Source organism: Physcomitrium patens, chromosome 23 (assembly GCF_059467195.1).
Source record: "Physcomitrium patens ecotype Gransden chromosome 23, ASM5946719v1, whole genome shotgun sequence".
In the NCBI taxonomy this organism is placed as follows: Eukaryota; Viridiplantae; Streptophyta; class Bryopsida; order Funariales; family Funariaceae; genus Physcomitrium; species Physcomitrium patens.
The window spans coordinates 8,030,861-8,045,831 of record NC_143432.1 but is presented as its reverse complement, the minus strand read 5'-3'; the positions used below and the strand labels follow the sequence as shown (position 1 = coordinate 8,045,831).

The 14,971-nt window shown below is 36.6% G+C and overlaps 2 protein-coding genes and 1 long non-coding RNA gene across 8 annotated transcripts; 2 read left to right on the top strand and 1 right to left on the bottom strand.

Annotated features, from left to right (window-relative positions):
- Window positions 1-3,343: 3,343 nt before the first annotated feature.
- LOC112275658 (uncharacterized) lies at window positions 3,344-5,109 on the bottom strand. Its single transcript, XM_073530381.2, has 4 exons — window positions 4,917-5,109; window positions 4,229-4,284; window positions 4,011-4,052; window positions 3,344-3,706 (listed from the first exon to the last, which is right to left on the bottom strand). Exons 1-4 carry the CDS (start codon window positions 4,930-4,932, stop codon window positions 3,623-3,625), a joined length of 198 nt encoding a protein of 65 aa, XP_073386482.1. The 5' UTR covers window positions 4,933-5,109; the 3' UTR covers window positions 3,344-3,622.
- A 2,533-nt stretch (window positions 5,110-7,642) lies between these two features.
- LOC112275969 (ankyrin repeat protein SKIP35) lies at window positions 7,643-13,063 on the top strand. 6 transcript variants are annotated; one of them, XM_073530605.2, is made up of 10 exons: window positions 7,644-8,175; window positions 8,731-9,020; window positions 9,382-9,563; window positions 9,862-10,141; window positions 10,439-10,609; window positions 10,777-11,233; window positions 11,366-11,524; window positions 11,674-11,829; window positions 11,952-12,450; window positions 12,613-13,063. In XM_073530605.2, exons 2-10 carry the CDS (start codon window positions 9,010-9,012, stop codon window positions 12,753-12,755), a joined length of 2,058 nt encoding a protein of 685 aa, XP_073386706.1. In that variant the 5' UTR covers window positions 7,644-8,175; window positions 8,731-9,009; the 3' UTR covers window positions 12,756-13,063. The 6 variants fall into 6 exon arrangements, with proteins under 6 accessions (XP_073386705.1, XP_073386706.1, XP_073386707.1 ...); XM_073530606.2 differs by having other exon boundaries at window positions 8,731-9,148; XM_090246493.1 differs by having other exon boundaries at window positions 7,644-8,409.
- A 173-nt stretch (window positions 13,064-13,236) lies between these two features.
- LOC149986514 (uncharacterized) lies at window positions 13,237-14,302 on the top strand. The gene is made up of 2 exons (XR_016500232.1): window positions 13,237-13,779; window positions 13,985-14,302. It is a non-coding gene; the product is annotated as an uncharacterized LOC149986514 (long non-coding RNA).
- Window positions 14,303-14,971: the final 669 nt, after the last annotated feature.

The window sequence follows — 14,971 nt, the reverse complement described above, 5'->3', positions numbered from 1 at the left end:
AAGCTTTTCTTCAATCAATGAGTTCAATTATTTTCAAATTTTGTATGATTGTAAATTACTTCTGGATTAAAATTTGCATGAAGTTTTAGTTAAGATGAATGATTTAATTAATATTTATTAAGGTTTAAAAATAGCTATAACAATTGATTAAGATTTTTGAAAGATTTTTTTAGAATTGTTTAAGATTTAGGATTTCATTACAATTTCATTAGGATTTGATTTAGGATTAGGATTTAGAATTTGGTTAGAATTTGTTTAGGATTTGGTTAGAATTAATTTATGATTTTATTGAGGTTTGGTTAGGATTTGTTCAAGATTTGTTGATGGTTACATTAGGATTTGATTAAGGTTCAATTAGGATTTTTATTTTAATATTTCTTTAAAACATTGTTTGATTTTTTTTATTAGATTTCTTTGTTATATATTCTTTTAAAACTCAAATCATCACTACCTAGGTGATGTATTTTCTCGCTTTGGCAACTAACACAAACATACTTCAAATTTGGTAAATGCTACAGTTATGAAATCTTTTAATAAAAGTAATGATGCATGCGACGAATTAGGGAGGGTTTTTTTCTCCTCTTGTTTATCTTGTGTATTTTTTCTTCCCAAGATGTTATATATAAGAGATATATATGTTTTTATCACTTATGCAATATGAAAGGGATGGCTTTTATGTTAGAAACAAATTTTGTTGTGTAGCATAGAAAATATTAATAATAATTATAAAAATGATAATAATCAAAATAAATATGAGTATATATATATATATATATATATATACACAAATCAAAAGAATTTAATATACCAACTTGCCAACCTTAGTTTAGACATAACATTGTTTTTTTTTTTTAGAGAAATAAATATGACAATGATTAGTATTAACTATTTTCTAAAAGAATGTGAATATATCAATTTGAGTTGTTAAAAAACGGAGCTTGAATTATGGAAATTGTGGCATTATGACCTTGTACAATTCTTTTTGTAAGCAATACTAAAGAATTCTATCAATTAATTTTTTTTTTTTGATGAATTTTTGTATTTCACTTTTAACATTGAAGTGAAGATATTAAAAGAATACACCAAAGTTAAAAGATTGTGACATTACTATGGTAAAGAATTTATTTTTAAAATGACATATAGTTTCAATTTTTTCTATAATTATATACAAAAAAATTATCAAGAATTAGTAATTAAATATTTAAAATAATAATCTCTTAAAACTATGTAGCATTGTTGTTGAGGCTTTTTAAGTTCATAGACTTTGTAAAAGGATCTTGTGAGGTCACATGGCACTTCTGTAAAAGCTTTCATAATTTTTGGTAACAGATAGCATTACATTTAAAATTACACATTCTTAAAAAAAATGTCAGAATCACACATGATGTATGTATATATATATATATATATATACACAAAAACATGCATTGATATTAACTAATTGATAATGAAGAAATTATAAATCAATTTTGCATAAGTGCCATATTTAGTGCCAAAGAAAAAACATGCAACTACAAATCTTTGAAAATTCAATTGATATATAAAATAACACCTTTTTAATATAAATACAATTATGACACATTATAATTGATTTAGAAAAAAACCATTAAACATCACATCACTGCTAGTTGAAATATAATGATTCATAAGTAATCAAAGGTAATTATTATTGCCTACAAACTCTTGAATAGAAAGAAAGACTGCCTTATTTACATATAAAATTATGTATATGTGTATATATAATTATTTTAAAATTCTACTGCAATTAATACAAGCATAAAAAGAACATTTGACTATTGTGGATCACAACTCTTTAAATTTCACAGAATTCACAAAGATTATGCAAATAAATTTTATTTTTTAGGGCCAAAAAAGGATTTTTTTTTTTTTTTTTTTTTTTGATTAGTATTCCAGCTCATTAGATCCTTTCCTTCAGTTTCGTGCTATTGAACCATATATTGAAAATATATTCCTAACTTCTTTGCAACTATATTTTACTTTCTTTACAAACCTTTGGTCAAAATGGAGATTTAATAAAAGTTCAATGTGAAGAACAAAAGTACTGAAAATTCTTGTGAATTTTTGCAGATTATTGCCTGCAAACAGACAATGAAATGTAAAACATGGGTTTAGACTACAAAGTAGAATATAATAGTAAATGCATAAAGTACTAACTTAAACTCAAAATTTCACAATACTACAATGCTTATTAACACAAGAATTGTGTTGTTTCTAACATGTATTCGAAACAATATTATCAATTAAGTGGAGTGGAGTCTAATAAAGAATGTTAACATCAAACAACCAAACACTTCATTAAAACTGGCTTCAGCCATTTATTTTGAAATATGAACAAATTTTTTTTTTTGGTCTAATGTGACATTCGCCTCAATATTCTAATACCAAGTCTGTGAATTATACTAATTCAATTAGATATCTTTCGTAAAATGCCTTTAGGAAGTTAAATACTCATATATTAATTGTACAATATATAATAATGATCATTTTTATAACATGAATTACTAAAATTATTATTATTAACAGAGACTACTAAAGATAATGTTCCAAAGCTGTTGTTAGTGATCCTTTCAGACAATCTGATCTTTAATTTTAAGTTTTAAGAATAGCAATAAAAAAAAATAACACAGTAATATAATTATAGATAAAAGGTTCGCTACTTATATATTCAACTCTGTCTATGTATGTGTAAAAATTAAATCTCTTTGTAACAAAAATACTTCTCTGAAGAGATGATGATTCGCAAGCCTAGCAACAATTGACCAATCGAAAACAAAATTTAAACTCAATCAATCTAAATGGACTTCTCTGAAAGAGATTCCTGGATTCTAAGGATTAATTTAACTTCCATGCTGACATTAACATGAACATTTAGAATGTTTAAGGCTCGTAATTTCCACAGGCTTTCAATAATTTGAATGTAGTATTTGAGACATACATTTTTATAACCTAATGTGTGTCGAAATTGACGAGCAAACAGGATAGAGAAGCTTGACTGTTTCCTAATTGTTTTCTGATACCACAGCATAAACATAGACTCGGTATGCTATACTTCACCGGATACTAAACTATTCCAGACAAGTAGACAAAACCCTACTCCATTGGGTCATTTAAGACTCACATGATGCATATGATGATATCTTGCTCGATTGCAACTCAACTTAAACTTTGAGATTCAAATTGACTAAGAATTTTTAGGAAAATCATCATGAAGCGTAACAATTAAAACTTATTGTGTTGACCATTCGAAACGTATCAATCACTCAAACATCAGTGTGCAAGAGACTGTAACAGTTGACAACAAATTGCAGTCGCAGTACACGAATTGTGGAAAGTCGCTCACAGTTAAGTACCCCTCATCAAGAGGAACACAAGCACATAAAATCCTCTGCGATGGTTGAAAAATGCAGAGAGCTGTTTTCTGTAAGGAATTAGGGCCTTTAGAAATACCAGAACAAACACCAGCATATACGATAATAACCTCATCAATTTCTTGCTATTGGTATGGTGCTTCCATAATGAGAAGGTCAACAGTGGAACTTTCAGTGCCTTTAGCTTCAATTTTGTATCGTATCATAAACTTCAGGGCATCATGGCCACATGCTTACTTCTTCCCACCACTTTTCTTCAAACCAGCTCCACCAAAAGCACCCTTACTCTGGGCCTTCGCTTTCAATTCCTTCAAGGCCTGTACGTGGAAAAAAAATCAAAGAATATAAGAACGTGAAGTCCTACACCCGTCTAGAAAAGCACCATGTTCTGAACTTATCTGCAGAAGACTACTCATCACAACTTTAATTCACAAAGAAAAATGGCTAGAAAATAATAAACGTCCCAAATGTAGTTGAGGACACTGATGATCACTACAATAAAACACCATAAACCCTCACACGTAAGCTATGCCTTCTCTGCTCAAGAAGAACGATCATTCATAAAGACATTAAAATCTCAACCATCCACATGACATATCCAAACCGTACTGAAGTTCTTACCTTCTCCTCCTCTTTCTTTTTTTGGAGGTTGGCAAGGTCCGACTACACCACAACAAGGTAAAAACAATTTTATGTCAATTATGAAGTATTTCTTAACAATGTACCATGATACACCAAAATATCAGTAAGTTTTTGCCAGGTCTCAAAACCATCTCTAAACTGGCTTCCATGTGACCAGATTTCGGAGGCAAAATTGGGCAATTGTCAAAATGTCTCACCTCATCGTACTCTTTCTCCTTGCCCTTCGGAGCCTTCAAGGGCTTCAACTTTCCACCTGCACAAGGGAGTTTTCCATGAAGAAAGCCTCGAGTAGGTATTCCCTATAAAATCACAATAAGAAGGGCGTGTACCCATGAACCCTAACGATGCTTGACGGTAGATTTAAGGCTTCCACCCAAATCATCAAAAACTCAAGACGAGTGACAACAACCCTAAATTTCAGAAAAATAGATAAATAAATAAATAAAACGCTAACTCGTGGGCAAAACAAGAGATCAATTGGACGGCTGCAAAATCCAACTATATGTCTCTAATAAAGAAAAGAAAACGGGGAGAGAGAGAGAGAGAGAGAGAGAGAGAGAGAGAGAGAGGGGAAGAAGCCAAACAAACAAAAACAACATCAACACACTTTTAACTCCACCAAGCACCCGCAGAGACTCACAACAGGCAAAGATGCAGACGTGGATTCAAAACGCTCCAAGCGAACCAAATTGAACTAAATTAACTCGAAGGACCCTAAATTCCTCATCGAGATGTCATCACCGCCACCAAAATCAAGCGACAAAGGGGGCTTCACAATCTCAGAAACCGAAAACAACGACGACGACGACAACCACCACCTCAAGTTTGCCCAAAATACCGCACGGCAAAGCACGTAGAGAAGGAGACGCGCTCGCGCAACATTACCTTGCCTTCCTGACATGGCTGGTACACTCGACGACGCTGCAATGTGGCGTCGAAACCTCGAAGCAATCAATCAATCAATCTGTAATCAGCCACCGAAATCAAGCGCAGGCATGCACGCACACACACAGGCAGAAGAGAAGGCTCTTCTGACGATGTCGGTGGCCGCGTCGAGGCTGCTGCCGCTTCTCACAGCAAGCAAACCCATGAAGCCCCTGCCCCCCTCCTTTTGCTTTAAACTTGATCCCATCCACCGTGGCGTAAATTTTACTTTAAAGTAAAAGGGGTCGGTATTGCTGTTCTGGTCATTGGTCGGAAATACATTCTCCGTGCAGCGGTTCCCTGGATGGTTGGTTAGAAGGGACTGGCTGGGATTTATTCTTTTATTTTATTTTTTATCTTGATGGGTGGGTCTCATGTGGGTCGTTTTTCACATGGGTTTTTCTTTCCCTTTCTTACTGAAATAATGTGGTGATGTGTTGGAATCATAACATCTGCACATTAAATGGTGATTAAAGTTTTTGATATGTTTTATTTGTTTTGAGAACATCTTGTGTGGTTTATTTGCGAATATTTTTTTTATATAATTTGAGTGAGATATTAGTTTGAGTATGTGCTAACAAATATATATATATATATATATATATATATATGTTAATTTATTTAAAATAAATATTTATAAAAATGTAATTTTGCTAATAAAAATGTTTACAGTAAACATATTGAATTCTAATAAGAAGTTCATTAAACATATGAGTAGTATATACAAGAAGTGATCATTATTTTTTTAGTTTAATTTTCTGAATTTGATGTGTTGAATTTATTTTAACTTCCTAATTAAATTTCTTAATTTATTTAAACTTCCAAACTAGTCCTAAATTGTTGTTCAATGTTATATAAAAGCTTCTAAAAGAATATAAAATACTCTCATAAGCTTCTTAGAAATTTTTCAAATCCAATTGAAGATTTTAGAGGTTTTGTAAGTTTCCAAAAATTAAACAGAAAATAACCAAAGCATCAATAAGAATCATAAAATTATAATTTGTTGTTTATCCATAGCAATAAGTATGATGTATGAATCATTTAAAAAATTGTTTCTTAAAAAAGTCTTTAATTATATATATATATATATATATTCATTTTAAAGAATAAGAAGTATTTTATATTTAATAAAATAATACCATAAATATAATTTAATATTTTATGTATTTATTTAAATCCATTTTTATATTCAAGTTATTTTTCCAAAAAATATCTGTAAATTTAATTGGAGTTCAAATAAATATAGCTGCAAAAAACGCTACAAGAAAGAAATAAATTAATGAATAAATAACATGTAGCTATTTAATACTCTACAAGGCAAAAGAAAAATAGAAATAAGAACATGCTTGTAATTAGAAGAAATAATATCAAGAGATGAGAAAAAAAAATGCAATTACAAAGCACTTTATTGACTACACAAAAACAAAGATTAGAAAACCTAGTAATATATATAATGAAAAACAAATTGGTTGTGAAATATATATATATTTGTATTCGAGCCAAATTAAAGGCAATATCTTAAAATACTTAATTTTTTCATGATTGTAAACAAATCACAATCTTGGACGATTCTAATCTTTGAGGTATATCTACCAAATGTTTTTATTTCTCTATAATCAATTGTATGTTGTTTTATTATGCATACAATCTAAACAACATACTAAATTTCTTTCCAAATTCAAAGGTGTATAAATTACTAAGATAATATAAATATTACTTCTTAAAATTTTATTTTTTAAAAATATAAAAATTAATTAAATCAATAGATACTAATAAAAAACATATAAAAACTTCAATGTACTGTTTATGTAATGAAATTTCACAACCAATTTGTTTTCCATTTTTTTGTGGAATAAATTCAACATTAAAGATAAAATTGATTTTAAGATTTTAAATCCAAAACCTATATATGTTAATTATAAATCTACAAATGCTGATAGAAAAAATAAACATGATTTTTATTTGTTGTAACTCTTTGATCTTTATTCAAGTTTTATTTATTTATTTATTTATTTATTATACATGGATATGTATATATATATATATATATATATATATCTATAAATCAAGCAGCCCATGTATGTATGCAGCATCAAAAATCCCATTGGCTGCCGAGGTATATTTTGTGTGTGTGAGTGTTTTTTTTTTTTTTTTTTTTGTTTTTTTTTTGATTTTGATTTTGATTGGCTGCCAAAAATATATTTTGATGCTGGCAAAATGTATTTGATGTATATATACTAGTGGGTTTAACCACTAGTATATATACAAGAAAAAATCAATTGCCTACTTTAACTTATGTGTATGTGTAAATAAAAAAACATTCAACATAATTTAGTAGTTTATGAAAATAAAATAAAATGGAATAAAAACCAAACTGAGGGTTTCCTAGTTTATTGAGGAAAATTACACGCGCATGACAAGTGAGTAAATTATTTGATAAGTGAGTAAATTGTCTTCTTAATCACCGAGGCCCATCGAAGGCACTCATCCTGGAATAATTGGCCGAAATCAGGGAAATGGTGGACGAAACCCGTCGTCCGGCAGCGGGTGTCGAGCCACAGGTCTTACCGGCGGGTACGATTCGGGTATATTGGGCGGGTATGAAGAACGAAGGGGCGGGTATGGAGAAGGAAGGGGCGGGTATGGCGACGAAGGGGTGCGCCTTGTGCGCCTGGTGGAGAGATGACGACAACGTTGTTGCGAATGTGGAGAGAGAGAGAGCCTGGCTGCGGGGAGGGGAGGAGGAGGGGATCAATGGTTGCCTGCCTGCCTGGATGGACATGGAATGCGTGCCCGCAGCCTTCCTCCGTCTGTTAGGGCTGTAAGCGAGATAGAGAACGAGAGAGAGAGTGAGGAAGTGTTGCTCCACTGCGAAGCCAACGCAAAGCCAGACAGCCAAGCTCGACCGTCGCTGCGCCAGGCAGACAGCTGGGTGGGTGTCTGTCTGTCCCCTCTGCAGATTGGAGCACCGCCTCATTCGCTCTCATCATTCAGCATTACGCTGTGAGAGAGCGAGAGCGAGAGAAGGAGAGAGAGGAGCGCGACGATCCCCCCCCCCCCACTCTTGCTTCCCACCCACCTGGCCTTCCCTTCCAATCGTTAAACCTGCTGACCCTTCATCAAGATCTACTCCATCGAATTCGGTTTGTTATCGAAGCAAAGTCATCGTCATCATCATCAGCAGCAGCACCAGCAGCAGCGGCCCTATCTGTGCATATTCGTAAGAGAAGAAATGGATGATCAATCGCTATTCGGTGTTGCTTTGCGTTCAGTGCAGGGTTGGGAGTTTTCCGTCCTGTTGCTTGGTTTCTAATTTGGGTCGCTGATTGTTCCAATTGTTGTGACACTTTTGTGCGATGTGATGAATGTGAACGTGGTAATTCGGAGCTCGCCATCCCCTTCTCTCATTCTGGTGCTATTTTAGAGGAGAGTTCGAACGCGATGGAGGTTTCTTGTGGGTGTGACTGTGCAGTACTCTCTTGAATTTTATATGTGGAGCTTACCCTCCAGCTCAATTGGTTGTACCGTGTGACTTCATGGGCGTCGGTGGTGCGAATTCATGCATGTGTCATCACCGCCCTCTAAGTGTGTATCCAGCTCTAGGTTCTTGCGGACGGTAGTTTGTGTCCGTTTTAGGCTAGTGGGATTCATGGAAGGACGGTGGTCAGATTGGATTGCGGTATTAGTCCGGTTCGTGGTTGTGATTCCTCTGTGTGGGTCGCATGCGTGCCTTTTAGGTTTATTTCGATCAATTGACTGGTGTCCTCTTTGTCAGCTGCCTGTGATCTTGAGCGTTCGGACGAGCATTCACGATGCATGCCAGTGAAGGTGCGCAAACATCAACATCAAATAGTTACGACAATCATCAAGATACGTTAGACTTGAGGACAGCAGAGTGGATTGCATCGCAATACAAACTTCCAATTAACGTTCCGTAACTGAGGATGGCGGGAGACCTGCGGTTTGCAATGTAATTTACGTCTGCTACCCAATATTGGGGACGGCGAGGGCCGTCAGGAGTTGCAAGATGACATCAAGTTTGCGTTCATAGCCGATGCTCGGAAGGTGTCAATGTTAAACCTCTTCATTAGTGTATTCACATGACATAAATTTCGACTGAATTCACAGATCAATCTGGCGAGGTGCCGCTGAAGTTAACCCTGGTTTGAGAACGGGAGTGCAAGGATGTACACGTAAGCATTAGATTTGTCGCCAAGTTGTACTTGGAACATGATCATGGCTTCTACCTCAGTTTGCGACCCTTTCGAGGGCTCTTCGCAGGAGAATTGTTACCCATATGTTCACATTGCGCCTTAAGGATCCTATACTACGAACACTAATCATGAGCACATATTTAAGCATCGTTGAGAGATAATTGTGAATATACAATGAGATGTCGTGACGCTGGAGCAGAAGCTGACTACAGGATGGAGGAGGTCGAGGCAACGCCCATGGAGGAGGACGAGATACTGGGAGTTCGACATTCGTTTGAATGTGATGTGGGAATTTGTGGTGGTTGGCAGAATGTGAACCACATTCACAGCCAGGAATGCAGGGCCAGTACTAGCGAATTGGACAGAGTTGATAGTCCTTCAGGTAGCAACGATGGTACGCTGGACTCTGCAACCATCTCTCTTGGACACTCATGGTTGTTTTGCTGCCAATATCCGGTTCACTGGTATTAATTTTGGGTCTTGTGACATTCACCACTACGTTCTCTATAAGTGGTGAGTGGATGTATTTGTTCTTCTCACATAGTTGATCATGCTCAACTTTTTTATAAATTAAGTTACAGGTACTATTGAGTGTGCGTGTCGTTCCGGTTTGGATTCATGAGTAAGATGTATTCAACTTAGTAAGTCTGCGATTTAAGTGTGTTCGGGTTTTTGTGTTTTCACCTGTGCAGAAGTTTCCAGCCGCACAGCCGAATGTTTTGAAGGCACCGATGGTTGTGTTGCAGAAGCTAGTGGGAGGGATACTCCTGCGAAGCTTCATTGCTCCCGAACCGTTGCTGGAGAGGACGATGGTATGTCATTAAAGAAAGACCATATTGAGTTGGGAAGATCTTTTCAGCTGGCAGTAAGTGTGCATGACTGGGCTCTAGCTGAGAGTCTTGTACCCCTAGCAGATCCTCAAAGGCTCAACGATGGATTGTGTATTGCCTTGGATTCCATTTGGTTCTTAAGGTGAGAGACATATCGTGCAAAACGGGCTCGAGTCCTTCTGCTTTTACTATTTTAGTGGTGCAAAGCTGTACCTTGAAAGCATCTAGAGTTTAACAGCCATATTATTAGATTCTGCAGTGCGTATGTGTACTCATTTCAGGTCTTGTTTAGGTTTCTCAAATGCTAATCCATTGAAAACACTGCCTTAAGAGATGGTAGAAAGCAACGTGAACTCGCATATACATTGCGGACTAGAATGAAGGAATTACTTGGACTACATGAAGGAACTAAGCAGAGCCGTTTGTGTATTACTTCCAGCACATCACAGGAATTGGCGGGTGCAACATGTTTAATTGAGAGGTTGATCCTCGCTGGAGCCCATGACTTCTCACGAGCGGCGCTTCGTACTTCCTTTTTGGCTTCATGCGTATCAGCATGCCGATCTCGGACAATGAGCCTAGCAGACACTGTTACTGTGATGGCACAAAGGTAGACTTTTCATATCCATTCGTTCTTATCAATTTATCTCAACTTTTCCCGTCAAAAAAAATTCAGTACATGTAGTCAATCAACATTCACTTCATCTGTTGTAATTGGAGAAGTATCATGATTTATTTACGAAATAGTCAAATTTAACTTTATTGTTGGTTTTACAGGTTACGGGAAAGACTACAGGAATGCAACGGCGACGAAATTTTGAAGGCTGAAGCTGCGGCCAAAGTTCAGAGATTCACTGAATGGGCTCTGAAGTGTATTGGATCACATTCACGTGGGAAAGGAGCACACCCTGGGTCACCTAGTGACATATGCATGGCAATTATACATAGCTCGGCGGTAGAGTCACGTCTTCAGCTTATGGCGTTCAAGAGGTTTTTGGAATTAGCAGCCTCTCGGCTGACGAAAAAAGACTATACGGAAGCCTTTGATGCAGCATGTTTTCCTCTCACTCTGTTCTCCAGCGCCATTGACCCTGGGTGGGCAACTGGCATAGCTGCCAGTGCTATGCAAGGGCTGCTTGGGCTTCTGGTAGAAGGAGGTGCAGACAATGTGAACCAATGCTTTTTGGAAGCCGCTAGGTTTGGGAGTACTGAGCTTGTACGAATATTGCTCCAGGTATTAAGCAATGCAAACTTGTGGTTGTCTTTACGATTTAGCTTATACAAATCTTGTCCCTAGGGTACGTGTAGCTTGAGTGGAGTAGGTGTTGAGGCTGACACTGAGGTAATGTCTTGTATGTATGTGCAGATCGCACAAAGAAATGGAGTGGAGTTAGATGTGGACTTGGCGCTGGGGTTCGCCTCTCATTATAGTAAAATTGGTACTATGGAATGCCTGGTTGAAGATGGCAAAGCAGATTCTTTTCTGGGACCTCTTATGAGAGCTGCTGAACGGGGTTGTATTGAGGTTGGTGTAGTAGTTACGATTTATTGAACGAGTATTCTTCCAAGTTCAAACTTACAGTACTTTATACTTCAATAGAAAGGTTTGGTTTCCATTCACTTTGCGGTACTATTATTCTACTAATTTTGCACCCATGCTTGGGTATGGTGCAGGTTGTCCATTGGTTCGTAGAGAAGGGTTGTAAAGACATGGAACTATGTTTGGCACTGACTGCTGCAGCCTCCAGTAGCCGCGTGGAAGTTGCCGCTTTTCTCTTGAGCCACGTTCCCCATCATGTCTTGCAGACTCTTAGCGCCGAGATTCTTAAGGTATATTTATTATGAACTTTTTTCTCCTGAATGACGGAATGTGCTCATAGCTTAGGTCAAAGGTCTCCTTCAATAGTACTTACGTCTTTTGGACTCTGTGATATCATTTGCTTGGGACACAGGCAGCAGGTGAACGCTCGGGTGGATCCCTGAAGGGCATAGCTTTTTTGTTGCAAGCGGATTTCTTGAACAACCCGGAGGCAACATACACGATTGCTGACAGCATTGCAAAGTCGGAGGACGAGGCTATCACCACGGAGCTACGGGCGTTTTTACTGGACGAATGGTCGGAGGAAGCATTCTTCAAGGGCCGTCTACTTGGTGAAGCCCACCATCTGAATGTCATGCGTGCCCTGAAGCGGGGTTCCTCGCCTCTTCACCTGCAGGAGCTTCCTTTGCAACTGCAAGTTACTGTGGCTTATCTTCCTCTTTACAAAGAGTGTGTTGCTGCAAGTGGAGTGATTCTCTCGCAGTTGCTAAGAGGTCAGCTTGTCGAAGCAGCTGTAAGGCTCAATCAAGGTGGTCTATTCTTCACAGAGGAAATGCTCCTGAAGTTCAGCAAGCACGAGCTTCTCTCAGTTCTTGAGTCACGATTGCCGGGCTTTTTACTGGCTTCCGAAGGCAAGTGAAGAATTATTATCCTAGATCATTCAATATCGTATTTGTGTTTGGTACTCCCATTGTAATTAGAATCACGTCTGATCCTTAGAGCATCAACATCACCAGTTGTTCTTCGGACAATGCTCACAGTTGATCAACTTATAATTGTCATGAAAAGTACAGGAAATGCCATGGCTCAGGAAGCTCCAGCAAATAAAGTTCACCATTCTCTAGGGGATGATGACGGTGGTCATTGTCTCTGTGTTCGTTATCAATTGGATCAATCTTTATTTCTATGCTATCGTTGTTTATTGTTGGGAGATTAGTTAATGTTGTGTTTTGGAGAGTGTCTAATATGGGCGAAGGAACATTATTTTATCACAAGTTGTCGCGCTTGTCTTGCAGGTCATACTTCTTTCAAGGCGTTTCAAAATTTCCCTAAATTAGTGAAATTTTATGTATAGAAGGGGAATGGTGATGGTGGAGGTGCAGGTACTGGAATAATATGGAGGTTTTCGTTATAGACATGGACTTAGGTGTTACAGGTGTTCGTGTTGGTTGAACAACAATATATTACGTTGTGTGAAACCCTTTTTGAGTTAATATATCAGTGTGTACCTGAATATATAAGACATGCAATTTGTATTAGGAAGATGCGTGGTGCAGCCTGTGCTGATGTTTTCACGAGTCAATTTGCTGCACACATATCAATGTTATCCCGATGCGTTGGACTTCAGCTCATTCTCATCTGCCCTAAAGCTCCGTTTGTTAAGGAAAACTCTAACTGCAACTCAGCTGTAACCTCAGAATATCAGCCTTAGATGAAATGCAAGGATTGATGTGCTCTTTGCGACTTCACAAACGCCATCTTTAAGGATTTTATTGGAGTTGAACGACTCGTAGTTTCGCCCTTCTGCCGCTCCAACTGACTCGCCTGGCCTCTAGCATCAGTTACTTGAGTGAAGTCGGTAGTTTGGGCAACAACATTAGACGGTTTAGGAATGTGGGGAACCCGTTGGAGCTGGTAACTGCTGCTAAGATCGTCAATGTGCCGGACAGGAGCTTTGGTGTCAGATGAATTTTCTGGAGTAGAAGTGTTGGCATGAAATCCATACCTAAAAAATCGTTCAAGTACAGTGAAGAGAACAAATTGAAGAACCGAGTAATTTGTAGACATTGATGTGATTCAGTGTACACCACATCAAATGACATCAAGGAGATCTTATCTTTTGAAGAAGCAACTAGCAAAGCTGGAAAACTGTTGTGATGGTGGTGTGTGTTACTTCACTCCCGTCGCTCTTTTAATTGGCCAGACTGGAGTGCATTCAAGGAAATGGAGCTCACGATCAAGTATGTTTTCATAACTATATTAAGATACGAATGACTTTAAACTTCATTTGTCCTATATATATATATATATATATATATATATAATACACCGTGTACAAATGTCCTACGTATAGGTCAACGCCGGAATGCCAGATGCTCAAGTTCAGGGTGACTTTGCACGTTATGCACACATTCAGCTGACACCAGTCTGCTGAATATAATGAAGGGTTTCGAGTTGCAAACCGCCGCGTATCAATCCAGCGACACGGCGATTCTCCAGTCTTCAACAGAAACACGAAATCTGCGGTTACTATACCCCCATGTTACCACGTTGTGTGTCGGTAGCTGGTCGTGAAGGTCACTCTTCCGATGTGTTGTCGGCAGCGAAGCTGGGGGCACAGACTACAAAGTCAACCTATTTCTTGCACATCTGAATATGAAACCCTAAAAGAGGTAGCTTTGGTGACAATTGGTATATAAAATTTTATTACAAATCAATTTTTTACAATTCTTTTGGTATCAATAAAATTATCGAAATCTAAAATTTAGGGTAGCTAGAATGTTAGTAGTGAATTTGCAAATTACACGTGCAAAAAAAAGACTTACTAGTATTCTAGCCTCTCTTCCCTTCTCAAGCACCTAAGAGAAATCTTCCACATTTAAATTGGTGGAGATTAGCAAAAGAAAGTGTTGTGAGGAGTATAGAGAAATTGGGCATATTAAGCACAACTATCCACAAATATTGAAGGGAAAAGGCTATAAAATATAAAATAATGAAATAATAACGATGTTATTGTTTGTATGCATGGGTGCATGGCATGGATGGTGTCCACTTAGAAGTTCGTTTTAGTTTTAACATTCTCTTCAAACATGTAATAAAATTTATTTATTTAGTAGTCTTGTAGAACATTTATTTTGTATTATTAAAAAAATAGTCCTAAGATTAGTATTAGAATTATAATTTAAAGAGAATTTTTCAAATAGATATGAATATATACAATATAAAATACTTATATCAAGTAGATGTATAATTATTCTTCATAAGAAATATTTTTTCTTTATATATATTCAATAATAATGATAAATATGATGTAATTTATAAATATATGCATACAGCTTAGACAATTATAATACTTCTATTATGATAACTTCTTGCTAACACAACAAAGTGACTATCAACTAACAAAAATAGAATTGAAAGAATTTTTATGAT

Bases quoted from the DNA above. Each gene is read 5' to 3' on its own strand.
- LOC112275658 (XM_073530381.2), bottom strand. The intron at 4,053-4,228 runs GTGAGACATTTT...GTTGTGGTGTAG, and splicing joins AGGAGAAAGAGTACGATGAG to TCGGACCTTGCCAACCTCCA. The intron at 3,707-4,010 runs GTAAGAACTTCA...TTCCACGTACAG, and splicing joins AAAAGAAAGAGGAGGAGAAG to GCCTTGAAGGAATTGAAAGC.
- LOC112275969 (XM_073530602.2), top strand. From the start codon at position 9,344: ATGAGATGTCGTGACGCTGGAGCAGAAGCTGACTACAGGATGGAGGAG. The intron at 11,234-11,365 runs GTATTAAGCAAT...ATGTATGTGCAG, and splicing joins TTGTACGAATATTGCTCCAG to ATCGCACAAAGAAATGGAGT. The intron at 11,830-11,951 runs GTATATTTATTA...CTTGGGACACAG, and splicing joins TTAGCGCCGAGATTCTTAAG to GCAGCAGGTGAACGCTCGGG.